Source organism: Pagrus major, chromosome 16 (genome assembly GCF_040436345.1).
Source record: "Pagrus major chromosome 16, Pma_NU_1.0".
In the NCBI taxonomy this organism is placed as follows: domain Eukaryota; kingdom Metazoa; phylum Chordata; class Actinopteri; order Spariformes; family Sparidae; genus Pagrus; species Pagrus major.
The window spans coordinates 4,608,912-4,636,546 of record NC_133230.1 but is presented as its reverse complement, the minus strand read 5'-3'; the positions used below and the strand labels follow the sequence as shown (position 1 = coordinate 4,636,546).

Genomic DNA, 27,635 nt, shown 5'->3' with positions numbered 1-27,635 from the left:
AATTTGATTTAATGCTGCACAAAAGAAAAGATTAACCACAGCCCACACTCCAGCACAGGGTCTGTGTGCATGCAGCCCCATGTGTTGTGTTGAACTTCCTCGTCCCGCAGAAGAAGAAGAAGCAGAAGAAGCAGAAGAAGAAGAAGAAGGAGGATAGAGGCGTGACGTCGCTGCCCGCAGAGAGGCCCGTGCAGCAGGAGGAGGCAGGCAGGGACGCGCCGTGCGGGGACGGACGCTGCTGCTGCTGCTGCTGCCGCTGCCGCAGACTGCTGCGAGACACACGAGCAGCCAGCCAGCCAGCCAGCCAGCCAGGGCACCAAACAGCCGGCACACGGCGGAAACTTTGCAGAGACGACACGCAGCCATAATGCGGCACCGCCCGCCGACCCGGGAGCTGATGTGACTGTGCACACACACCCCAGAGCAGGGAGGAAGCGGCGGACACCAGCACCACCTCTCCCCCCGGTTTGCCTCGCCTCGTCACGGTGCGTGCGCGGCGGGTCGGTCGGTCGCTCTGTCTGTCTGGAGAGGAGGAGGTGGGGGGGACATGTCCTCGCTAACCGTGGAGGAGGACCAGAAATGGTTACCGACGCACGTCCAGGTGACGGTGCTGAGAGGCAGGGGCTTACGGGGCAAGGGCAAGCACGGCACCAGCGACGTGTACACCATCATCCAGCTGGGGAAGGAGAAATACTCGACCGGCGTGGCGGAGAAGACGACCGAGCCGGAGTGGAGGGAGGAGTGCTCCTTCGAGCTGCACCCCGGCGTGCTGGACAACGGCGGCGGGCGGAGCGGACACCCGGCCGGGAGCAACGAGCTCGTCCTCACCGTGATGCACCGGGCGCTCATGGTGACGGACATGTTCCTCGGACAGGCGGTGATCCAGCTGGATAAGCTGTTTCTGGAGAGCCGATGCGTGAAAAACGAGTAAGTTCAGCTTGTGTATGCATGTAATACTTGTGTGTGTGTGTGTGTGTGTGTGTGTGTGTGTGTGTGTGTGTGTGTGTGTGTGTGTGTGTGTGAGCTTGCAGATTAACCAATAGCTGCGTGCATATGCCTCATCTTGCCATCACTTTTATGTTTTCCCACGTTCATTGAACACATCAGGGTGTTTCTTTCTTTTTTTATTTCCAGGCTGCTTTTTGTCCCATGTTTGACTTTGTGCTCACACATAAACACAGCTGTCAGATCTGTGGTGCTGCATCAGGGCCCTGCAGACACACCCTCCCTCCTCCCACACACCAAACTAAACTCTGAGCACATCTGACCGACCACTGAACACCTCACCGAAAACAAACCCTTCTAGAAAAAAACCTCACTCCCAACCTCCTCCAGGGCTCGTCCACATTTGTTTTGTTGTGGGGTTGCCTGAGCATAGTTGTTTCCCAACAGCCCTTGCATGACGTAGAGCAATCGGGGATTAATGCCTGTCCCAATTCCAGGGATTATCTAACAGATCCATGATCTGGAAAGCTCCAAGGTATTTTTAGCATAACATGTTGTTTTACAAAACAGCCCCAACCTCTGGATCACCGACGTGGATGTAAATAAGTCAGGAAAAGTTTGATATTGCATACATTAAACATTTAAAACTGATGTCCACCCTCAGATAACTCTCATTTACGATCAGCGTGTCACGTTGTTGTTGGAGTTATGCACCCGTGAAGGACAGCTGTGTGTTTGATGAACCAACAAGTCAAGTCCCAATGTCCTACACTCCCCATGATGCCTTTCAGCACCTCCCCGATAAACAAGCCTGAAACTGTTCGCCTGCAGCTGTCGATTTTAAATATGGTTGGCATAGAAATAAGCAAGAAAACAGTGGAGAAATCGGACATTTACAGCTGATTTTGTGGAGGGCTAAAGCATTTCCTGCCATCAGAACATAATGACATGTGATGGCACTTTGTTTACAGTGTCCCAGATGGTGCTTAACATCCTGTACTGTATAGCACTGGCACCAAGGAGCGCCAACACAACAGTTTCACCTGTTCTGGTGGATGTTCCCTGTTCAAACCCATAATGTTGACGTGCAAAAGCAGTGTTGACTGTGAGGATGTGTTGCTACCGACCAGCCCAGATTCACTGAATACCACATGGAGACATTGAATGTACCAAGACACCAAACTGCTGACACGTCAACATCACAGGCTGGATCTAACCTTCAAGTGACCAGCTCCAACAGGGTCGACAGGAGGGAGGACGGCTGGTTCCCATTTCATCTCATGTTCACGAGTCTGGCCGAGGGGAAAGCACAGGCTGGTAGTCATTTTAAACAAACTGCCATAAAAGGACGGAAACTTGAGACGGGGCGAGAGGAGCGTTTGTGTTCATCATCGAGTCAAAATATTCAATCTGAGCTCAGTCGACAGGGCGTCGGATAGAAAAGGGGGATGTCCTATCATGTACCGGTACTATGGCACTTGTGCAAAGATAACTACCTGTGATTACCTTTTTATTTCTAGGTCAAATTTTATGATTGGTTTTGTAATTTACCTCTTCGGCATTAGTGCACACCAAAAAATGAGGTCCTAGTTGTGGCAACATATTTAAAAAGAGGATGACCATTATCTCAGAGGATTTAAGGACAGAACTGGATTTTAGTCTTCATAATTATGTTTTCATTAGTATAAAATCACCTGAAACTAAACATAATTGTTTAGAAGTTAAACTTTTATATCTACAGAGGAAGAAGGTCCTCTTCCATGGAGGCTGCCATGTTTCTACAGTAGCCCAAAAAGGACAAACCAAACACTGGCTCTACAGAGAGCTATTTGTGGTTTTTTCTTTTTTATGTTTATAGCAACCAGCATAGAAAAAGGGTGAGACGAGGGGTATTCAGTTGGTTGCAATCTGTAACCACAATGCTAGATCCATTAAAAATGATGATGACGACGATCCAGTATAAGTTGGAAACACAGTTCTAGCCAGGTTAGCCTTGTTGTTATTGTTACCAATATCGGTTGATGCATCACACAGTATTTTGCACATACAAAAACCAAAGCAACATGTCCACAGAAGTGCTAATAAACAGTATATTCTCCAGCTTTCACAGCTGTTGATGTGCGGGGGCAGCCATCTTGGATTGGATCAGGGTCGGTGTTGTGCGTCCGTCTTCCTACAGTTTTCAATCTACAGTTTAATTCATGAATAAGATGCGTGTTATGCTATTAGCGGCTAATGTAGATAATTTATTTCTAACTCCACGTAACCAAGATTGTTTTCCTTTTATATGTTTGTAGTTTTCAGACCTTTTTTCTCAGTAAAACAGACTTTGATTTGTAAAACTGTTGCAGTTACCCTTTAAGTTAAGACAGTTGTATTGCACTGCTGTCTATGAGCTGGACTTTTTCAGGCTTTGGCACCTAAGTCGTGACTGTGGCTGCATGGAAACCTTCGGATACAAGTGCTGATACGATGCCTTATTTTAGGTACCAATACCAAAACTCATCATGCTTTTTAAACTGTATCTAAACAGCGGCCTCGTGCAGCAAGTATGGGATAATGGTAAATGTTAAGAAGTCAGAATAATCATGTCTGGCTTTATCTTTGCATCATTAAAACCGTCGTCTGGATGGAGTCTGACTCAAAGGCAGTTTTACAGTGTTGCGTTACTCATGTATGTTTTTCCCTTCAGGAGGATTTGTGGTTCTGGGCCGTTCCCAGTAACTCCCTTAAAAGTAAAGCAGCGTGATTTGTGTTATCTCTGGGCTCCCGTGATAGAGTAATAATAGGTTTCTTCTAGGGTGTCATTTTAAGGCGAGCCTTATTTGCGCGGTGATAAATGACGGCAGTAAAAATCTGATAATAAAAACGCACAGAAGAAAAAAAACGATGAGCTGCTCAGGTGAGATAGAGGAAAGAAAAACAGGTGATTTTCAAACTCAAACAAAAGTCAGTCTACATATACATAACCATGTAATAGTAAAACTAAAAAAATTGCACTTAGAGGGGTTTTCAGTGAGTATCGCAGAGGTTGAGGTCAGAGGAGTGTGCCAAGACTCCTTCACTTTACAGTTTCTAATATTTATAAAGCCCTTTAGAGGAGGTAGGGGCTTCACAGTGATATAGTGCTCCGGGTTGTATATTACAGCGAAATGGCGATACGGCAGGTCGAAACAGCCCTTTTCTTCCGAACCTCTGACTTGTTTTACTCTCTCTAGGATTCATCAGTTTCCACACAGTGTAGGTCTGAATCAGCGTGTTCCAGTCACAGTCAGTGGAAATGAAGTATGGGGTTTAAATTTAGATGTGGTTGGTTATGTAGGAGGATTTATTCTGTGTGGAAGATGATAAAGAAACAGTGATGATCAGACTAGCGAGGTGGTGTTGATGGTTCGGATTCGAGTCACATGACTTGACAGAAAAGCACTGTGTTCATACTGCAAATGTTAGCATGCACGGCTAACTAGCTCACTCCCTACAGCTGTTATTCTCAAGTTGTGTGAAGACTGAGTGGAGGCCAGTGGCTACGGCACCCTCTGTGGATCTGTTTGTTTTGAATGCATACAGCTGAGGGTCCAGACTGGAGGGGATGTTGTCTTCGATGTGCTGCAGGACCAGTTTCTTAAACTGCAGACTTTTTAGGTACAGGTAGTGCTAATTAGCGTACTGATACTGATTTTATACAGTATTTTTAAGTCTTCTACATAATCATGAACTGATGAGAATGCACCATTTTGCCCTGGACAGTTTAGCTTCACCCTCAGTCTTTGCACAATATCATGTATGTAGTCAAGTAAAACGAGTATGCTTGAAACATCATTAGCTTAAGTAGCTAGCTTGCTGCAGCTATTGAAATCTGCTATGCTATTATGAATTAATTACACTAACTTACTTTATTCTAAAATATAACTACATTTTATAAACGAAACAATTATGAAAAAGGATTCATCAAGAGACACTCTAAACCAGACCAGTGTTAGCATCTGTTGGACATCTATTGGACATCTATTGCACAAATTAGTGATGACAGTAGAAAAACAGCCACACCAGAGCTTTACTTCAAACATGTCCCAACATGTCTCATCTTTATTTCGCAATTTTCTTCATAAAATGAAAGCAGAACAGCTGCCCACAGAGGGGTGGCATGGGAGGATGCAGTGGCCCTGATGTATTTGCATGTCGAACTATCGGTGTAGAGCAGATTCGTGGAAAGGTGGGCGTCGGGTGAATTCCCCCTGCAGGGTCTGTCAGGAGGAAACCACAAAAAACACTGACAGATCAACAAACTGTGGACAAAAACTAGCAAGCAACCCTCAGAAATAAAGTTATTTATTTTCAATGTTTTTGCTGAAAATTGACCTTGTTACACACAATTTTTCCTTCATAATCAAGTTTCTTCTCAAGAGAGTAATTTAACATTTCAGCTCTTTTTTTCTGCAGATCAGGAATATTTCAGGGTCTTGCTTGGACGGTTCCTGAAGTGCTTATATTGTAATTTAGCAGTTGGATTAGGTGTTTTTCAACCACTCCTTTTCCAGTGCATTGCTGTCTCAGTTTCACACCCCCTGTCATGTTGTGTATCTGTAGGAGGCAAAGCTCTGATGCAGACCTGAATGTTACTGAGGCAGGCCTGAGAACTGAACCTCCATCTGCTGAGTGAGGCAGAAAGACTGTGTGTGTGTGTGTGTGTGATGTACATCCAGAAAAATCCTCTGCTAAGAGCCGACTGTCTTTCAGTAGCCACTGCCTGGAGAGAATATAGTCTAATGGACATTCAAAGTTACATAACTGTGTGACCTGACAAGTCATCCCAGATCATATAAATGTACTCCAGCTAGTTGTGTGGAGATTTATCAGATTAAAAACATTACATAGGTAGCAGGATATTGCTGCACATGTAAAGGGCTGTGCAGTTGCATCACAAATCCTCCCATCAGCCTGTCTAGCATCATCATAGAAGAGACATGACAGCGTCTATTGTGGTTAAGCTAATAGACATCGTACCATTGTTATTAGCAGAACAGAGGAGCCAGAAGAGACGGAGTCGTTTCCAAATCTGGGTCACTGTGACACAGCAGCCTAAATTGTCTTGTCTTTAGTTCCTGTTGAACTCGGTTCAGGTTACAGCACTCTTAGCTACACGTTAGCCAGCGTGCTACTGCAAGCAAACCAGCAAGTGCTAATGGATGCTAGTGCAAGGCAACAGTAGCTTCTGCAGCATGGAGCAGATAGTAATACACTTTGGATGATATGCTGATTAAATTTGGTCTAATTTAAGCAATTATGGGCTACTTGGGTTGGCGTTGCAGACGTCCTTGTTTCTCGCTATGGGCTCTGATTAAATGGACAAATTAATCTTAATCTGCGGTGGAGAAAGTCAGGACATGTGTGAGGGATGTGTTTTTAAAATGTCAGCCCGGTTCCTAGTTAAGTATCAGTGATGGATTGAGCAAGTCTCTCCACTAAATATCAGCAGTAAGATGAAGTGTTTTGAATTGTGTTGAGAGGGCAAAGTTGTATATTAAGAAAAATGTCAGCGGCTGTCCAATAGCTCAAGTCCTCCCAATATAATTGCAAACTCTGAAGGCTTTAGTCTTTTTTTAGGCTGATGTCACTTTGAGGATTAGAATAATAATAAAAAAAGAAGTTATTTAAGAGATTAAACACCTGTTGTTGTGCATAAATCTCCTAAAGGCGACAGACGGTATTTAAAAGACTACAGTGTGCTCAATTAAGAGAAACCCACAGTGCATCTTGTCTCACATATATAGCCTGATAACTGTGCTGCTTTGGCGAAGGAAGCATCTGGAAACAAAGTTAACCGCAATCTGTTGTAATGCAGAAATTGGCCTTGATCCTCAAACAAGATGGCCTTGTGCAATAACAGCACAGTCTAACAGAACTCATTTGTAAGTTGTATAATTTTTTGCAGCCTTTGTAAAGAAGCAGATAAGAGTCGCACTGCTTCTGCTTTTGCTTCTGTGTGTGGCGATCTACTTTTCATTATTCATTATTCATGCATTATTTTCATTTTACTGATGCTATAGCTTTGGTAAACAACACCCACCTCATGAATTTAGACGCTGTAATCAAAGTTTGCCTGCTCTACATCTCTAAACATTTGTTTAGTTGGTGTTTAAGAACAGAACGAAGACCTAAACCAATATTATTTGCACGAGTATATTTCTCTCCCACAATATCTCATGATAAATAGTTAGTAAATGACATCTGCTATTGTCCTCTTTGTCTAATCAGGATGACAAGTTTCATTTTTTAAAACATTTTCTTGGTTATCTTTCACTGATCCCTGATGTAGCCCCGAGGAGTTGTGGTTTTTCAGATACAATACTTGGTTGTGTGAAAGTATTGGGAGGGAAGTTGGTGGTGAGGTAAGAGCTCATCGCATCCAGATGTGGAATGTGGTCTGGGTCTCGCGGCCCTGTCTGCTATTTTCTGCTGAAGAGGCAAGAATTCAGGCCACATTACCAGCAGTGCCCACAGTGCTCCTGGAGGGTTTCATGGTTTGTATCATTGAAAGAGATGTGATAGGAAGTGTCCACTTGATAATTCAAATGAAGTCGCACCGCTTACCTACTTTGCATCCTCTTAAGTCCACACAGAGCGGATAATGTGCCGCTGTTGGGCCTTTGTCGGGCCGTCGTTGAGCACCTTCAGGTGAACGTGGATTGTAGTTTTTGTGTTCCCAGCAGAGTTGGCTGGGATTGGACTTTGCCGGTGACTGTTTTGCTGTATCAGAATGTATAATTAGCAGCAGAGGCAGTTGGTGAGAGATGACTCGCTGAATGTTGACGTCTGTTCAGAGATTTCACACTTCAGGAGAACAGTTTTGTTATGAAAGATCCAACGTTTGTGTTCCCATTTGTTGGGAAAGAAAAAAATTTGGCTTACTAAATCCCTGGGCCATGAGGGCTCACCTGCTCTTAGAGATGCTAAAATATAAACTAGCCTAAGCCTTTACTTTCGTGGTTGTCTGGTGTTAGTGAGTTGTACTTGTGTTTTTCTTTTGGTTGGTTTAAACAGCCAGCGGTGGAGCTGATGCAGCAGATTGTGTAGCTGTAGTTGCCCCGGTAAACACACCGACATCTTCGGCTGTCGCAGCCGCAGTATCTCTGGACTAGTCCTGTGGGCACAGCTGACGGACTGGGTGTCTGGAGGGCGGACCAGCAGCAGTGCAGCTCTTCCTAGCCAAGAGACACTCTGGCAGCAAAGACCGGCTCCAGAGGATCAGTGACCCCCATGAGAGGCAGCGGACCAGGAAGGAGGCCGAAGAGGTTGTTGTTGTTGTTGTTACTGGGGAAGATAAACTGCAGTATCAGAGCTGAAAGAAAAACAAGTGTAGATGAGATAGGATGCCAACTTATTCAGATAAGAAGGTGAACATGATGCACACTGTACCAGCTAAACTAAGCACGGTGGCCTGCTGATGTTAGCATTGCACTCGAAGCACCACTTTGCCTAAGCACAGCAGCCAGCATGGCCGTGTTAGTTCTGTTTCTAAATGTGTCAGAGTGGTGAAGGTGTTGTCTTTGTTCGTCAGTCTCTCAGCTCCTGCAGAGCCTTGCAGTGACCCCTCTGAATCCTCGGGTAGACAGAAAAAGATTGCAGAGCTGTATAACTTTAAATACCAACATGTTTGGTGAATCAAGTGCACAGTTGACACAGATCCTGCGCCCTTGGCACCAGTTTTATTTCAGAGAGTCTCTTCTGTCTGGCTCTGATACCACCCAAGCTCACAGAGTCCCACAGAGACAGAGTACATGCTGGATAAAATAGGTTGATAGCCTACTTGTCTTGTAATTTCAGCCCTTTCCTGACTCGAAGGGTGGTTTCAAGGGATCGGCTTGTTCCACAGAGGACTAGAATAAGACGGTAGCTCCTGGAAGAGAAGTTTTTTTCCTATTTGCTCCTCAGTGGACCGGGGAGGGGAGATGAGATGGTGTCATGCTGGGATGGGGTGGAGTGTTGTGATTTCCTGTTTTTGCAAGATGGGGAAGCAGATATGCAGTCAGGCTCTGCAGTTATGCTCTGCAGCTCTGGAATGGGACTGTTTATAAAGCGAAGCCCGTATAGACTCCCACAGATTCCCAAAAAAACAGGCAGAACATTTGGTTATGAGGACTGTAACCAAAAACACTTTACAATCTCAGCACAGTGGCCTTGTTCAACTACACGGGCGTCTGTGTGGGAAGATGCTTTTGGGAAACTGGGTCCTCTTCTGTAACAGACTGTGCTCTGCCTGAGTACGTGGGCTTCAAAATGTAGGCTGCGCTTTTTTGTCTGTGTTGCAGTTTCTGTATTTAGGCCTCACGTCTGTTTACTTACGTTTGTCGTCAGGCTTTTTGCATAAGACACCCGAGCACAGGTGCATCTACGTAAACAGGCTTGCAACTTTTTTTGCATCGTCTGGGAAAATGAAAAGTAGCTTTTGTACAGCAGAAGCTAATTTCTTCTTCTGTAAGCAGTTGTCATGTAATTGAGTCAACTGAGCACCAAAATATAATGACACATGTAGACAAATCACACATCTGCAAGTTTTTTGCTGCTTGATATAGCCCCTAAATTACCACCCCTGCATGGTCGATGGTATGATGATGGTAGTTGTAGGTTTGAAAAAGAAAACCCTCATAGCTCTCTGGTCCGGTGTTTGGAATGTGAACCCCACCTTGGCTACAGGGAGTTGGCTGCCCAATCAGGAGGAGGACTGATACTATTGTTGGAGCATCGACGTGAAACTCGAGTCCACGCCTAACAGGCATTTAGGGTAGCAGGCACTGGTGTACAACATCAGACACTCGAGCGAGAGCTTACTCAAGAATCTTTGTGTTTTTTGTGGATGTAGAAAAAGCAGACAGGCAGGTTCAGAGCTCGGGGATTTTCTTTTTTGTTTGCATGTAGTTTGACAATCCAGTACAGGATTAGATTTGATGAAATGCTCCAAAGTAAATACCGTCGTCACCACGTCTTCAATCATGTTTGGATTAGTGAATGAAAAGTGGCACATCTCCATTGTTGTCTATTTATGTGTGATGTAATGTTTGTTGTTCTTGTGCAGCTATAAAAAGCATCGGCAGCATTCCTCTCTCCTCTCCGGGCTCCACCTGCTTGTTATTTGCGCTTCACAGAGTTGAACTGGAAGGAGTGTGGTTGCTAATTGTTTTCCCTGGCATTCTTCTTGGGTGTTACCGTGTTTTCAGGGCTGAACTTGAGGGTCGGCTGCAGGATGATGATGATTACATAACAGCCTGTGCTGTGAATTATATTATGTTTTTGTTTTTTTTCTTCCTCGCAGCCTACAATTATGCTAATGTTTTTGCTGGAGCAGGGAACCTTCCTGCTTCTGTTCCTTTACACAAACGGCTTCATAGAACCAAACAACCTGAGAATAAGGTCACTGGGTTTAAATGTCTGGAAAGCTGTAGATATCAGGCGGCCAGTCCAATAAATACAGATCATTTTCTCTGACGATTTTTGTTATATTTTTAGTTTTAGTCACACTAGCTGCCTGGCTACTTATGATTAGTATTAGTTTATGTGGCCATCTTTGGTCCCTAGTTAAATATCCTAACTGTTTGCATTGCAGTAACATTCGGCGCAGACATTTGTCCCTTTGCAAGCTTAGTGTTTTTGATCACGCAGACTATTTATTACAAAAACGTATTAATATCTTGATAATTACTCCATAATAGCCTTACGATCATGATGACATCCTAACATTAGCATGCTTACGTTTTCCCATGATTGTTGAAATGCTCACCTCACGAGCTGCTACAAGTGTTTGGGTCGTGACTCTTGCTGGGTTTTTGCGTTGTCATGCTGTACGTTCTGTTTGTCTGGTTTCTGAGATCGCCGTGCAGAAAGTGTGTGAAGTTCCTTCCTTTTTCATACATCAGTTGGTTTTCCTTCAGTCTCAGTTTTCTTTCATGTCACGTCTTTGATGCTTTAACATCCGCAACTCCTCTTGGTTGCGCGTTACACTTTCTGTAGCATGACATTTAGATTTTGTTGTTGACTCGGCAGACTAGGAAATTTTTTCAGTTCATGAACATGCTCTGTTGTAGAGTGAGTTCACTACACTTGAAGATCTCTTGTACACGTGATTGCCGTTAAATTAGCTCAGCTGTTTTGATAATCGATTAATCGTCAGGGATCTGCTGCTTTTCTTTGACAGTAAATGACAAGTCTTTCATTTTTGGATTGTTTCTTGGACAAAAGAAGCAATTTTAAGATGTCATTTTTGGCTCTTTTTCACATTTTTAAAAAAATTTTATAGACTAAACGATAGATTAATCATTAAAAAATCAAATTGGATGAATCATTAGTGAAAACAAGCCTTATTTATATACCTTTTTAATATGTATAACTAATAAAAAGTAGAATAAATAATACGTTTATTAGCCATACACTAAATTCAAATGATTATGTAGGCTATATTATAAAGTAAATATGTTCCAATGTTGGTTTTGTTGCATTTTCATGATATTTAAATGGATCTACTGCAGCATGAGTCCTGTCTCTTTCCTTTTTCTTATGACTTTGGCTATTTTATTTATAAATGATTTCCACTAATACAATTGCATTATATTTTTTTACAATTAAGTAATTTTTTTGTGCAGGCATGTGTCACTCAGCCTCAGAGTACTTATATGAACAATAGAGGAAGGCACTGTGGTGGAGGTGTGAGGTGAAAATAGCCCAGCAGCACAGGAAGTGAGAAAATAAAAGCAGGTCTTGGTTTCAGAGTTGATAACTTCCCTTTGGCAGCACCAAGTGTCAGAAACACATGTTAAGTGGGGGATTTTTTCTCAGTCATACTATCTTTTTTAATCTGTCACAACGGACCAGATGAGACTTTCCCATGAGTCACGGTGTGGTGAACTTGTTGGCGCCGTTACACCCACCGGTGCACAGCATTTCTAAGAACTGCTCCTCTGTTTCTCATCCAGCGAAGGAATTTACAGTTGGGGCAGTTTGTTTTCAGTCATATTTATGTAGGGCACTCGCTCTGACATCTGACATTAGCATAATTTTACTTCATTGTTCTTGCTTACTGGATTTAATGAAGGAAAACAAGAGGCCTCCTCCGAGTTATTGTGGGATGTCTGGCTACGCACAGCCTCGCGGTATTAGTAGGATACTCACACACACACTCTCACCTTGTGTGAGGACAGATTAACCCCATTCATAATAACAATACAGTCATTCACATCATTTCATGACCCCACTCACAGCTCAACTAATTAATGACTCAGAGAAGTGTTTTCCTCGTATGTGTGTGTGTAATATATGATATGAAAATTTCATGCCACGATTATCCTGTCCAACATAACAGGATTCACGATGATTATCAAAATATTCTTAAAACTTCAAAATAAAACAGATTTTTTGCACTAAAACATCCAAGAATCACTTCAACCTTCAACAGTTTGTCAGGAAACAAATATTTTTATTGCATCACAGATAAGACACACATCTTTTTTTTACAGGAAAAACAAACAATATAAGAATCTTAAATAAGTAATATTAAATCACATGGTCATCCTGCACAAATAAAGGATAAATAAATGGTGGTAGCCTCATCTTGCTGTAGTCAGTCATGTCAGGATATTCACGATTATCTTGATATTGAAAATTCACCACGATCAACTTATTGTATTGTTTTTACGTACACAGGCTTGTTCCTTCCGACTTTTTGAAACAAAGAACCAGATCATTTCTAACAGAAATATGAATCTCTTGTACTGATGCTTCAGCCGGGAGAGCTTGATGCTGCTCCAAGCTGTAGAAGCGCTCAAACTCTGAGTCACGTCATGCTGTCGATGTAAAAACTGTCTGTGGGACTTTTAGTTCTGGGTCCGGAGGCACCCAAAATAACTCAGCCCATCTCAGATTTCTATTCTGGGTAAGCACTTGTACAAAAAAGTCAAATTCAGGTATTAAAATAATGATACAAGAGCTGCAACAAGACTTATTTTACATTTATAATGGTATAAAACAGAGAAGAGTAGTCAATCCTCATGTTTGAGAAGCTGGAAACAACAATCATTCTGCCTTTTTGCTTCATAAAAGACCAACTAACTGATGAAATCACTAATTGTTTCACTGCCTAATTAATCTTGCGTGTGATTGTTCTCTGCTGCAGGTGGTACCGCCTCAACTCTAAGACGGGGAAGAAGGAGAAGGAGCGAGGAGAAATTCAAGTCACCGTCCAGTTCACCAGAAACAACCTGACAGCCAGCATGTACGACCTCGTCATGAAGGACAAGACCGCCTCCACCTTCGTCAAGCTGAAAGAGCGCATTAAGGGGAAGAGGAGATCCAGCGACGAGGATTCCTCATCCGCCGTCCTACCAGGTGGTTACGGTACCCTTTGCCGGATGAGGCAACGGCTGCCGAGCGACGGAGGCGGGGAGGAGGACTACGAGGACGACGAGGGGGGCGAGGCCCGGAGGAGCAAGATGAGGACCTTCTTTCTAAGAGGGAAGCTGAGGAAGTCATCGGACACGCGCTCCAGCACATCACTTGGCTCGGAGAGCAGCGAGTCGTCATCGCGGGGCGGGAGCCTCAGCCCCACGGCCGGCATCAGCGTGGTGGTCTCTGATCTGTCCAACTCCCCCAGTAACAGCAGCAACCTGACAGCTGATAACAGCCCAGGTGAGAATGACCAGTGCAGATGTCATGTTTATACTCACTTCACAGTTTATTACAGTGTCATCCATCCGTTTCTTCATAGCTGACGAGCACAGGGTCACGTTTCCCTCTCGTGCAACCTTTTACAGTCAAGTCATCGACTAATCGTTTCAGCTCTAAACTAATTTAAAAATAATTTTAAATTTCCTGCTGCAGATCTTGCAGGATAGTGTAAGTGTCAGGGTGGTTTATGTAAAAATGTATATAGAATGTTTCAAAATAAACCACTTCCTCAAAATTATTTCACACCAGCTGTAGTTTTGTTTATTCTTCCTCTTAATGGTGCTGCTGCTTTTCATTTTAGTATTTAAATCTAAATAGAAAGCTTCATTACAGAGGAAATGGATGCATGAATGAGCGTGAAACAAACTTTCCATATTTGAGATGAGAAGATGATATCATATTTCCATTTGCCCATTAAATATGAAATGACATGAATTAAGTTATAAGTGTTTATCAAAATGTTGAAAACTAAAAAAATATATATTCCTGTCGAGGCTCAAAACAGGGGAATAATGTGTGATGAGGCGAGAAGAGAAAAAAACACCATCATGGAGTATTTTATTATTGTTATTTATTTCAAACTAGATTATTATCACCCAACACATTTTTCCAAAACTTCATATTTGGTATAAGGACAGCTCCAAAACCACATGGGACATATTGAAAATTCCAGTATCAGTGTTTTTCACCAATATAATCATAATGTGACCAAAATGTGCATGTGAGTTTGAATATCATGATGTGTTAGTACAAAGAAAATGCTCTGATTGTCCATATTAATCCTCTGTAACACTGCAGTGCTGCTAAAGTCAACTCAAATACTGAGAAGATTTTAGGATTCAAATGTAATGTAAATGTGTGCATCTCCCGTTGTGAGACAAACTGATAATGTGCCTGCAAAGAATTAATTAACTTTGAGTGAACATCCCACATGAGCTGTTTTATTTTGCCAGTTGAAAAAGACTTTGCGGAGGCGTGTGGCCCGCTGAGTGCCGTCTTCTGTGTTAAATCACCTGACTGGAGAGATGTTGCACTGAAGCACAGAGCTACAGTTCACATTGTACTAGAAAAGATTCACACAGAAGTAAATTCATCAATTTCCAATCAATCTTGCAGCTCTATGTGCCGTCCTGCGGTGAAAAACCTGTCAGTTGAAGCCATTACAAGGTTTTTATCATCCAATTAAGCTGCCTGGAAATTGAAGTTAGTAGTCGTCCATCTTTTTCTCACTCCTCCTTTCTGTCTTCCTCCTCTTTGCCTCACAGAGCACACAGCCAACACGTCGCCCAAGTCTTCGTCCTCTCTCAAATGTGAGTATGGTGATGATCCCGGTGAGATCACCATCGCAGTGCCTCTGCCCACTGTGTGCGTTAACGGAAGCCATGCTTACGACGTCCAGCCGCTGGACCCAGGCTCAGGAAAACCTGCAGGATCTTTAGGCCTGGGACTGTTGCAGAAGTCTTTGCCTCTCTCCATGTCTCTACAGAACCTCAGCCCGCGGGCTAACACAGACCTCCCCAAAGGCCCCGTGGGAGACGGGCGCCGCTGGTCTTTCGACAAGCCCGGCGAGGAGGAGAAGGCAGCCATAGCAGCGGCCCTGGAGCAGAGCGGCCCCATGCTGGGCGATGAAGAAGAAGAAGAGCAGTTTAGACAGGCTGCTCCAACTAAAGTCGTCTCCTCCGCCGTGGAGTCTGAAAGCCAGGGGAAAAAGCAGAGGAGGAACTTGTTCTCTCATGGGAGGAGTGAGTCTGCAGGGAAGGGGCAGAGTCAGTCCAGGGACGAGTCTGAACATGCCCCCGCTGTCGCTGAGGAGAAACACAGGGGATGGTTCGGATCAAAGGACTTGCACAGCAAACCCAGGTGAGACACACACTGTGATCACAGAGGAGACGAGTCACACTGACGGCTTCATTTGTTACAACATCAAACAGGTGACGAATTATCATCTCAATATGAATCATGAAGCGCTCGGGAGCCCGCTGAGAGTTCGTACCTGTACGGCTTATATTTCCCTGAATCATAAGTCACAGACTGAGGTGTCTTATTGCCTGTGACTTGAGCTTTTATTTTGAAATAATATCATTTATTATTCGTTTTAAATGGTAAAATTAGGGGCATGAAAGAATTTTTTTGTGTGTGTTTCAAAACATCCATGCTCATAATTAATTAATTAATCGCAGATAACCATATGATATAATGCAGTCCAATACAGCAGCAAAACGTTTTAAAGTAGCCAAATAAACTTTGAAGAAAGAGTTCAGATTTTTTGGAAATATCCTTTTCTACCACCTAATAACTATTAAATTAATTGCCAACCATTTAGATAGTCTATTAATCAGTTTGAGTGATTTTTTTTAAGGGGAAAAAAATTCTTGAATGTGAATATTTTCTGGTTTCTTTCCTCCTCTATGACACTAAACCGAATATCTTCTGGTTGCGGATAAAACAAGACATTTGAGGACGTCATTTTGGGCTTTGGGAAACACTGATCAACATTTTATAGACCAAACAACTAATCAGTTAATCAAAAAAATAATCAACAGATTAATTGACAGTAAAAATAATTGTTAGTTGCAGCTCTGGCGTCAACAGTAAGTAGATCCAAGCTCCAAGTCTTAGCGCTAAGCTAATTGCCTCCTGGTAGTATCAGGGCATTATCGATCGTGTCATCTCATCTCTCAGGAAATAAAGCCTATTTCCAAAAAATGTTGAAATAGTCCTTTAACGGGTATATGTACTGTACGGCTATTTCATCAGTAACATGATATCCTGCTGTTTGGAGGGTAATAAAACTTACAGAAGCTAAAATTGGAGTAAATTCCTCACGTCTATCAAATTACAGCAGGGTTAGATTTCATAATCTCTATTCAGAGCAGCAGCTTTGTGTCGAACGGTTATCAGAGTAGTTGTTTACCTTTCCCGTCCTGTGTACCAGCATGGCTGCCAGAATTTGCCTCCAGCTCGGTGCACGTCCCTCCTGAGCTCCTGGTCTCAGTCTCTGGTTACATCAGGTATCTGCAATGCAGATGGAGGAGGGGAGCTGCTCCGGTGAAATTGGCTTTATCACACTGAAGCTTTGTGCTCACTGAAATATGGTTCAATAATAATCATCATCGTTGGGAAAGATGATGATGTGAGCCGGAGTACTCCTTACTCTCTCAGGTTGTGTGTGTATATACGAGTGTGTGTGTATGTGTGTGTGTGTGTGTGTGTGTGTTGTGTGTGGGCTTGTGTATACATTTATAATGTGTGTGTGTCTGTGTGTGTGGGCAGAGAGAAGGGAGGGAAGAAAAGCCCATTGAATTTTATTTCCACTTCTAACACAAGCACATTCTTGAGTGGGTAATTTGTTTTGTGGGTGTCACCTGCTCTACTGTACTTTCTCTCGTGCTGCTCTCTGTTGTTGTACTGAGTGCATTACCCATGCAGTTTGAATTAAAATAAATCTTTAATTCAGGTCTAGACAAACCTTTAAACAGTTACTCTTAATTTTTATTTTATTAATTTACTCACCCAAGCACAAAAAACAAGTACAGCCTCGTCATATCTCCATACGCTGAACGTAAACAAAATATTGGACTGATAAGCACCTGCTGATTGGAGCGAGGTCAGCTATTCTGGACCATAGTACACTCAATACCTTTCTGCCAGCTCTGTAACTATACATTTTCACAGCCTACACACTCACATGCTCTGAGATCCTTGAGGGAGAGGTGCCAAGTTGGCACCGGCAGCACTAAGTAATCACTACACCCAGCTGCATCAACTTCCCTCACAAAATATTACATCATGTGCCAAAGAAAACACACAAAAGGTACAGAGAGGAATGTCTTTGAAGATATGAAAAACATGAATGATTGATCTCAACAATTAATATGAACTTTTTAGTGGTACTATTTGTACAGCAGTTAAAGTTAAAGCCTCTATGTGTAGAAGCAGATTTTAAAAATGGACTGAAATGCAGTTTAAGAGTGTGTTTCACCAAACGTTAGGCTTGGGCTGATATTAGATGATATCGATTATCACGATATTTGCCGTCATTAGCACTATTTTTCCACAATATCGAATATTGAACAGCTGTTCGGTTCCTCTCTGTACTTTAACTTTTAATTTTGATTTATTATGGTGATATTTCATACCTGGCTGGCCCTTCAGAGTTTACAGGGAAGGGAACAAGACTAGCTGCACAATTTGATTATATTGCGCTGTTTAAAACGTAGAAAAGTGAACAGCATATCAACCTCTCAGTCCATCATTTATTCATAGTATTCATACTACTAATGTCTATCACGATATTTGGACGAGACGATATCGTGATACAACATTTTGGATATCGTTCAAGCTTACCAAACAGTAGACAGACAAAGGTAACGACTAGCTGGTGGTAGAGACCAAAAACCAAAAACTAAAACAAAGTGATTGTCGGACATTCATTGGGCTGAATAATCTCCAAATAAAAGCTAATGTCGCTCTGTGTCTGCATGATCAATCACCTGGCAACTCTTTGCTATCATGTTTGCTATACAAGGTGAAAAAAAAAATCTATATTGTATTTACAGTTTGTTCCACTGCCCCCTAGTGGCCTAAAATAGTTACTGCAGTTTTAAGGCTTTAAGGGAGTGGAAATGACTGTACGTTTCAAATAAATTGGGTCAGCCTTTAAGAATGTATGCTTAAAATGTGATATGAGACAGAAAACCTTCTGCAGACCAGTATTAAAGCTGTGTGAACAATCCTCACTAATCAAGAGGACTGTGTGCCTTCCTTTCACAGCCTGGTGGTGTCACCTAAAGTAGTGCCCAGCACTGACCCCCACCCACCACCCCTCCCACGTAGCCACCACCCCTCGGGTCCCCCTGTAGATCCTCTGGTTTCTCCACTGCATCACACTAACCCCTTCAGCCCCTCACAGAGCACACCACCTCCCATCTCCCCCTGCAACCCTTTCTTCTCTCTCCTCCAACACAACCCTTTCTATGAAGACATGCTAACCGCTCAGCCCCTAAAACCTTCGCTGCCTCCTCTGCCCTATCTCTCCAGCTCCCGGCCCCCCATAGCCACACTCTTTCCGCAGGCGAGTAACCCTAACACCACCCTGACTCTCAAGGGCTCCATCACTGGTACAGACGCAAAGAGCGAAGTGATGGCTAAAGTTGAGAGACGACCTCTTCCTCCGACTCCCACTGAAGGGGAGACACCTTTAAGCGAGAGGTCGTCCAACCCTTTTATGTCTGTAGGGGAGCTGGAACCGGATTCAGAGTGGGACGAGTCCTTTGAAGCATTTGCAGCTGGCAGGCTGCAGTCTCCTGAGGATCTGACCACAGATTGCAAAACACAGCAAAACACACCCAGTGACGATCCACTGGAACACTGCAATAATAAAGGAGCATTACTTCCCGTAACAGATGACACATTACATCATCAACCTTGCACAGATTTTGTATTCGAAGCACATAAAGCCAGCAGCCAGGTGACCAACACTAACATGCATCACTTTGACTCATTTGCACAATTTCTGGAGACAATCCCAGAGCACACAAGCTTTGAGAGTGAAAACACAACTTTAAATACTTCTCCTAACTCATCAAATCTGGCTGCTTGCACTGAAACTAATCAAGCTAACAATACTGCTAACACTAACGACACAAATATGCATCAAGCTTCGTCCGTAAAGCTCAACAGCAGCTCTCCAGATCCTGGTTCGTCAGGTCTCGGCAGTTCAGCAGAAGAGGATTTCCTCTCCTGTGTCTCCTCATATTCGGACAAATTCTCTGCATCTTCCTCCGAGGAAGCTGAGGCGCAGAACTTTGAAAGCCTCAACTTTGAGAAATCCTCGGAGTCGACTGTGGTCAAGCCCTCAGAATCTGAAGACGACATCGTAGACAGGTCGAAGGATCTGTCTTTAGTTGATGTAGACCAGCACAGGGATGTTGATGAAAAAGTAGATCTAACTGTTCTGGAGACGTCTGCAAACATTTCTTTAAAGTCTGACAATGAACATAGAGAGAAAGAAGCAGGTGAATTCGACAGATCTCTTGAGGAAGTATTAAATGATTCCTCTGTATCTGAAAGTAACACTAACGATGTGACGACCTCACACCCGTCATTAGACATCATAACCTCCTCTCCAGATGTGAGGCAGAGTTCGTTCGACATCGAGAGCACTGCCTTAGGAGGGAAGGATGCAAGTTCTCCGATACTACACGGGCTTGATTTACTCAACACCAGTCACATCATGAACAGTCCTTGCCAAGGCTTCGACGACACACTGTTGACTGAAGCACCAAAACTCTCAGAACTACAACCAAAATCATACGTCTCTTCAAAGTCTGACAATGAACACGAAGAGAAAGACAAAGGTGAATCCAACAGATCTCTAGAGGATTTTTCAAAAGTGTTAAACGATTCGTCTGTATCCGTAAGTACTCCGACAAATGTGATGACTCCAGTTGATGAACTCTGCTCCACACACCCGTCATTACACATCATAACCTCTTCTCCAGAGGTGAGGCAGAGTTCGTCTGATGTTGAGAACACTACTTTAGGACGGAAGGATGCAAGTTCTCCTCTACCATTCGGGTTCGATCTCCTCAACACCAGTTCCATTGGGAACAGTCCTAGCAAAGGCTTTGACGACACACTGTTGCACACTCAAGCATCCGATCTGAGCAGCAGCAGCTTTCTTCAAAGCCTTTATGTCAGCGTCGAGTCACAGGACTACGAAACCTGTGTGTCTCATCCAGCCTCCGAATTCTCCATGGCCTCATATCCAAACGAGTCGCTACACTCCGCAAACTCAACGCTCTGTGGCGAGCTGAGTGAGATCCAGATGACTGCTGATGCTGCTTTGGGCCAACCAGTTTCCACCAATGCATGCAAGCCATCTGATGAAGAAGTCAACCAAACTGATCAAGCCCAAGATTCTGGCGCTGAGGACAGGACAGCAACTCTTGAGCCAAGTTTCATGATAGACGGTGACTTTGGTTTTCTTCCTGTGGCGTTGACGGACTCTCAACAGAAGATCACCGAAGGAGGTATAGACGAGTTCTCGAAATGTCCTCTGGTACAAAGTGCTCCGCTACACCGCTCCCACTCTGAGGGCGACCTGACACCCGCCCTAGACGAGGTCCTCCTGCCCTCCTTTGGGAGCGACCCCGGCGCCATCCAGGAGTTCTCTCCAGCTGATCCTTGCCCTGACCTCCCCTCTCTGACTTCCTTTGCTCCTTCCTTAACTCCTGACAGTAGTAGCTTCCCTGTAGCGCTCTGTTCTCTCTCTCCCCTTGCCAACGCTACGGCGAGGTCGCCACCCAGCGTGGCGCGGGCTGCCGTGCCAATACCAATCGCTGAGGAGACCCAGCAGGAGCAGGCAGCCAATCAGGAGAACAGGTGAGGTTGTACATGCTCAGTGAAAAGGTGGAGGTGGAGAGGAAGCACCTTTTTTTTTTTTTTTTCCTACTTCCAGAAATTTCTCTCTTCAGTCTCCCTCTGCCACTCTGCTTCCGGCTGCTTTTCTTCTGCGCCGCCGACTCTCAAGGGGCTTCTCCTTTGTGGTGTGACCTTCTCTTTTTCCTCACTTTGTTACGACACACACACACACACACACACACACTGGTGTTAATAACAGGACTCTTCTGCAGGTGTCTTCTGTGTGTCCTGGCTCTGTGGTGACAGCAGGGGAAACATAGCCTCAGGCCAATTAGCAGTTATTATTTTACCCTGAATCCTTCCACACACACCCCCTCCCTCCCAACACACACACATACACACACACACACACACACATACACCCTCTCTCCACAGGGCTAGCTGGCGTTCTCACACAACCACACTCATTTTCCAAATTCTGAACCAGAAACCAGGCTTTTCTACGAGGCAAAAAAAGGTGTTGTTGTGTCACTGATAGCATTTCCTTTTCACCTCGGGGTAATAATACCTTTAACACAATTACACATGTTTGATTGCACCAACGCATGCAATTACGTCCTTCAGTTTTCAGCTCATTTAATTTTAATTTTCACCAGTATTTCCACTAATGAGGAGTCTTACACTTGTCTAACCTCCTTGTCCTTCTTGGGATTTTCAAAGGTTGATCTTTAGTGTCCATGTCTGGTGTCATCCTGGAGGTCAAGAGGAAAATCTGTTATGCTCAAATAAGGGGTAAACATGAATTACCTGGGCTAAACAATGACATATCTGACAGAGATGAATGTGAGTCTCTGCACTAAGAAAGTGAGGGGTTTGAAATGATAGATTTCCTTGTAAATGTAGGTCACTGACACAGGAAGCTGTCTTTCCTGTGTTGTTGTCGACTTGTAGTATGAGAAAATCCTTCAAGTTGACCTGAACAAAGAGCTGGTGTCTGGTGGTTTGCCAGCCAACTGGCCAAGCACGCAAATTGATTTAATTACAGCCAGACTGAGGCATCTTTTTAGCCCATGTAAGACAGTTGTGTTACAAAAAAACCCCCAAAGCAATGAACTCCATTTGCTCAAGAGGAGGTTTTAAAAAGCTATGATACCTGTATTTCTTTTGTCTGTCTTTACATCAAAGTTTCCCAATGGGAACTACCATTGTGTTGTGTGTGATTTTCAGAATAAAGCCCTGTTTAGTTAAGTTTTTTTAGCTTATGACGAGGTGAGTATGCTGCTACCCTCACTTATCGGCACCGAAAATACAAGTTGCAGACATCGAAAAGTCATGTAGTTAAAATATTACTTTTGTAAAAGTGAAAGTCACCCATACAAATAGTACTTGAGCAAAAGTCAAAGCATTTGATATTAAATGTACATAAGTATCAAAAGTTCACTGCTCACTTTAACTTAAAATGACATAAATAACATTTAAATACTAATAAACATTGATTGTCACTTTAAACTAATAAAACATTATGTTCTGCATTAATTAACATAAGCTTTGTGTATCACCCAAGGCCATAGCTGTATTATTTAATTTTCAATGTTTAGTTTTTTTTTAGGCTAAAACTGTGTAAATAGCCACTAAAAAGATTTTACTCTGAAAATCACTCATTGCACAAACCATCCCCACACTTCCCCTCTGGTGTGTTTTGGGAAAATAGATGTAAATGTGATCTTTTCAGATACAGACTGAGAAGTATGAGATGTTCATTGCTGGGAGGTAAATGAGCTTTTTCCAGCCATTTATATCATTTAAGAGTTTTGGACCTCCAGTATGGCAGCCGGATGGAGTCCTTACATCACCTGAAAGTCTCTCATATTAAACTGAAAAAGCCACAGAGGTGTTGTATGAAGTTGGATACCTGACTGTACGTGTGTGTGCTGCTTTGTTGTCGTCCCGTCCAGCCCCCACCCAGTGAAGCCCCTGACCACTGCCATGCTGGCTGACGAGAAGCGGACTGAGGGCCGGTCAGTGCTGGCCACCGGACTGGAGAAGCTCAAGTCCACCATCCACCCGGGGAGGAGCAGCCAGCTCAGCGAGCAGGAGACGGACAAGAAGAAGGTACGGTTACAGTGTGCTTTAATAATAATGATATAAAAACACTGCAATACTGCCCTTCAGAGGATAACAACAGTAACTATGTGACTGTATTTTGAGGTACAGTGATCATGACTAAATGAAAATACCCTTTTAGTTATAAAAAAAAATGGTTAACTGAAAGAAAAAATAAACATTTGTTTGTTGTAGTTCCTCTACCTACGCAGCTCCCACGCAACAGTAATGATGATCATAATAACTTCATCAGACAGCAGATGGTGCGACAAATGTTTCTCAAATGGCTTTATGAGTAATAAAACAACAGCAAACTGACGACAACCAGGGAATGAACACTTAAAGGTAAACATAAAAGAATCAGCCATAGTTTTATAAACATTCATTTTTTGTTTGAAGAAAAGCTTATCTTCTAATGTGTACTCTTATATAATACATCAAACACTCATGAAACTAAAAATAGTAACAAAACCATCAAGCTGTTTAAGGATCTTTTCAAAGAGGAAAGATATATTTTGTTTTTGTCCGTCTTCATCGTCAAAGATTCATTTTTTTAATTACTATTTGTTTAAGATTCTTCTTTCCCTGTACCTTCATGTGGAGTACGTGTCTGCTGTGTCTGTATGTTTGAGTCAAAAAAGAGAAAAAGATTTGAAGAACGGTTTAGTTCGACTACATGGAGACAGTCCTGACATCAAGTAACAAATTAGTAATGCGATTTTGTTCATTATTGTGAATTTTGTAGGAATCCAACAGCTAACTAGCAGGTGACTTGGAAAACAAGGGGAAAATTCTGCATCTTGGGTCGAATTACATTATTTTTGACCCAATTTACTTACATTAATTATATAATGTCATTTTACTGGTAATTATAGATGAAACAAAACAGGGGCAGTGATGGTCTAAAGGTCCAAGAAGTGAACTTGTGAGCAGAAGGTCTGGTTTCTCTTCCATTCTCTTCAAAATAAAAGTTAAAGCAAGAGCCTAACCCTCTCTTCGTGCACAGAGTTGTGTGTTACTTGTTATGAAGTTTCTTATTTGTTTTGAAAAGGGATTCCACCTTCAGAAACAGAATCAACAATCAAAATCACTTTGTTTCTTCTTCCTGTTTGTTGATTTCTCTCTGTGTCTTCAGTGTCTCGTGACAGAAGGCGCCGGCTCGTACTACCACCTGAACCACAGTGAACTGGTCGCCCTGCTGGTGCAGCGGGAGACGGAGCTGGAGAGGCAGAAGGCCGAGTATGAGCGGCAGAAACTTTTGCTGGCTAAGCGGGAGGTGGAGCTGAGGAAGCTGAAGCCGCAGGTCAGAGATCTGGAGGACTACATTGACACGCTGCTGGTGCGCATCATGGAGCAGAAGCCCACTCTCCTGCAAGTGCGCTCCAAGTTAAAGTGACGGCGGGGCGGAGAGGGTTTGCAGTTCAGTCCGCATCTGTTCACTCTAACCTCCACAACAGCTCTTTAGTCTTTTCACTGCTATGCTGTCCTTTTTGATACAAATATTTAGGCACTGAGAGATGTCGAGGCGATGTTTTTTCCAGACGGCATGCTGAAACGCGGCCTCGTCGAAAAGGGGTTCGGTTCTGGGGCGGTTCTGAATGTAGCGGGTCCTCAGGTTGTTTTCAGGTTCACACAGCCAGTTGGTTTTACGTTGGCAGAGGAGGAGTGAGCCCAGCGGGGTTCAACACACCCAGATGCTTCCATTTTGGAATCCTGATTGTAGAAACATTGATTCCTCCTTTTCACCTCACTTGTCACTTCTATCACCTTATCACAGAAGAGAGAAAATGGTAGCGTTTCAGTCCATAACACCGTGTATCCAGCTCTTCACACAGTTTAAAACAAGTAAACACTTCTGCAAGAGTGTCAGCTTTCTGCAGGAAGAGGAGAGCGAACAACATGAAGGGGGCACTCTGGTGGTTTTTGCATGTTTTAGCCCATTAACTACAAAATGCATATAATCATTTTTTGCCAGTTCTGTAGCGGACCATCAGGTTCAGATTTAATACCTTCGGGGCAGCCTTTTGGTTTCATTTTGTCTCAGAGCAGCATGAAAAATCAACTTAAAGTGAACCTGCTCCAGACAATAATCTGTTTTATTGCCTTTGTATTCAGTCAGTAGTTATGTACTGAAGTTGAGAGCAGAGAAGTTTTTTTGCTCTGATGTCCAAGATGGAAGTTCCCAGAAAGCATTGTGTTTAAAAGCTGTGTTGTAGGTCTGTAACTTTACAGATAATCATAAAACTGACTAATAAATTGTTTCAGCTGTCAGAATATCAAAGGATGGTTATAAATCTGGTTGTCTCAGCAGCAACAGACTGTTTGGCTTAAGGTTTTGTTGGCTAGGCTAACAGTTTCCCCCTGTGTCTGAATGCTAATCTAAGCTTATCGCCTTCTGGATCAAGATCCGTCCTTCTTCTCGTTCTTCTCAACATACTCCTGGCAAGAAAGCAAATAAGCATAGTTCCCTTAATTGATTGATTGATTTCTTGTATTTTCAGTGGCTGCCCAGAAGGAAGGAAATCAATTGAAGTATTTGAAGTATCCTTTGTAAAAATAGTCTGCAGTATTTCAAAGTAAACACAGTATTTGGTTATTAATCAGCTCGCTTCATGCAAAACCACCGACATGTTTCTTATTCAGTGATGCTCTTCTGTGACACCAGCTGGCCGTACATGTTGTTTTGGACTGACACTCTACAAACGTTCCCTGACGATGACGATAATATCGAGTGCTCTGACTAGTTTTTTTGAGACCAAATGAGCAGTGTGAGACTTGTCACGTGCACATTTTTCTGGGAACTGATCGTAGCTCCTGAATGTTCAAAAGTGTTCTTAGCCAGCAAGTGAATGGGTTTAATTTTTCTACGCACGATGAGTGCTGTTTTCCTTTTTTGCTTGTTCCTTGCTTTTTTCTTTTTTTTCCCTTCTTTCTGTTCAATGGGCATGTCTTGAAATTACCCATAATGCTCAGCCTAATAAGCTAACTGATTCTTGTATGGGTCACAGTGTTATCAGGTGAAGACAGTATCACTTAGTATCAAGATGAGCCACCACAGCTTCTCTGATCTCATGCTTCTGCCTTCCATCGACACGACGCCACTGTTGAGAAAAATGCCTGCGACATGCCGGTACTTGACTCCCCCCTTCCTCCCCTCTTCCTCCCCCACGGTGTATGTGTGTCACATCCGCTCCTGCTCAAGCACGCATATCGCTACTGCTTTCAGGTGTTACAAAGGGATATATACCGCGTTTTACAGCATATATGCCGTATTGAAATGCCAAATGCTGCCTTATTTTTGTTTTTGTTTTGAAAATCTCGCACTTCATTTTTTACTTGTCGGGGCTTCGGGGGGGCAGGTTTCTGAAAACGAGAAAAGCCATCTGTTCACTGAGAGTTCGACTTCTTTTCATGCTTTGTTATTGTTTTAGATCACCGCACAATAACAAATTGTATGCATACCAATAGAAAAATGAGCAGTAACTTCCTGTGAAATGCCAAAAAAAAGCCTTGAAACTTAATCTATGGAGCAGATCGATTACACCATAAAGTATTCAGATATGATGCCACTTTTAACAGCGTTTGTGGATGTTCTTGCACTACTTAATCGTCAGAACATTACTGTACCTGTCTGTTGATATCTGGTATAGTTAGATCTACTTTACACCGTACTGCACTTTCTAACCGCTCTGTGATTTAAGCACTCGGCCTACTTTGACACCACAACATTTTTTTCCAGTTGAGCTTGATGCATACGAAGACATCCAAAAAAAAAAAAAAACGTCTCGTCGTCTCAGTTTTTCTGCTGTGCGATCTCAATATCAAGTGCATAGATGACCATAGAGACATATTCAATGTGACTCGGCACTTATGAAGCGCAACAAATAAACGTCCTCCTCCATGTCTTCCATTTTTTTTTTGTTTTATTTAAGTTTAAACTGATTGTATTTTGTCCTTGATTGTGTAGCTGGTGGAATGTGCTTAAAGGTTAGTATGTAAGATTGGAAAGTTTACAATTCGTGATGCAATTCTGTTTCACAAATTTTGTATATTTAATAAAGAATATTTTGTGTTTCTTGCTCACCGTATGTTTGGCTGTAAATCTTTCTTGGGTGGGGTGTGTTTGTGCAGGGTTTTTATGTTTGCATTCAGAGTTTTAAGTTAAAAAAATATATGGTATAGAGGCTCAAACATTTACCTGATCATATAACTAAATAATCTGCTAGTTTTTGGTGCTTTTTACGTCAGTGTTTGTGATATTGACACCTTTTTGTTACTGAAATCATTTCCTACATCTTAACAGAAATAAGGTCTAAAACTGTTCAGATAAAATACTATCACACATGAAGATATTGATTAATAACACACAAAAAATATCAACTTATTAAGTAAAGCATGTGTTGAATGAATCTGATGCTCTCACAGGCAGAACTGTCACAATACTGACAGTAATTATGTGAGAATTGCTGTGATGACACCTATTCAAATGGGTCTGTTATTCAGTGATGAGA

At 42.8% G+C, this 27,635-nt stretch overlaps 1 protein-coding gene across 2 annotated transcripts; it reads left to right on the top strand.

The window, feature by feature from the left end:
• Nucleotides 1-298: 298 nt before the first annotated feature.
• On the top strand, nucleotides 299-27,212 carry rab11fip5a (RAB11 family interacting protein 5a (class I)). Of its 2 annotated transcripts, none has more exons than XM_073484218.1 (6): nucleotides 299-927; nucleotides 13,106-13,617; nucleotides 14,922-15,516; nucleotides 18,697-21,042; nucleotides 22,977-23,133; nucleotides 24,260-27,212. In XM_073484218.1, exons 1-6 carry the CDS (start codon nucleotides 548-550, stop codon nucleotides 24,518-24,520), a joined length of 4,251 nt encoding a protein of 1,416 aa, XP_073340319.1. In that variant the 5' UTR covers nucleotides 299-547; the 3' UTR covers nucleotides 24,521-27,212. The 2 variants fall into 2 exon arrangements, with proteins under 2 accessions (XP_073340319.1, XP_073340318.1); XM_073484217.1 differs by having other exon boundaries at nucleotides 18,430-21,042.
• The last annotated feature ends 423 nt before the right edge of the window (nucleotides 27,213-27,635 follow it).

What these genes read in the sequence shown, in the direction of transcription:
- rab11fip5a (XM_073484217.1), top strand. Translation starts at nt 548, where the DNA reads ATGTCCTCGCTAACCGTGGAGGAGGACCAGAAATGGTTACCGACGCAC. An exon ending in AGCCGATGCGTGAAAAACGA is followed by an intron (nt 928 to 13,105) that starts GTAAGTTCAGCT and finishes TCTCTGCTGCAG; the next exon opens with GTGGTACCGCCTCAACTCTA. An exon ending in GACAGCTGATAACAGCCCAG is followed by an intron (nt 13,618 to 14,921) that starts GTGAGAATGACC and finishes TTTGCCTCACAG; the next exon opens with AGCACACAGCCAACACGTCG.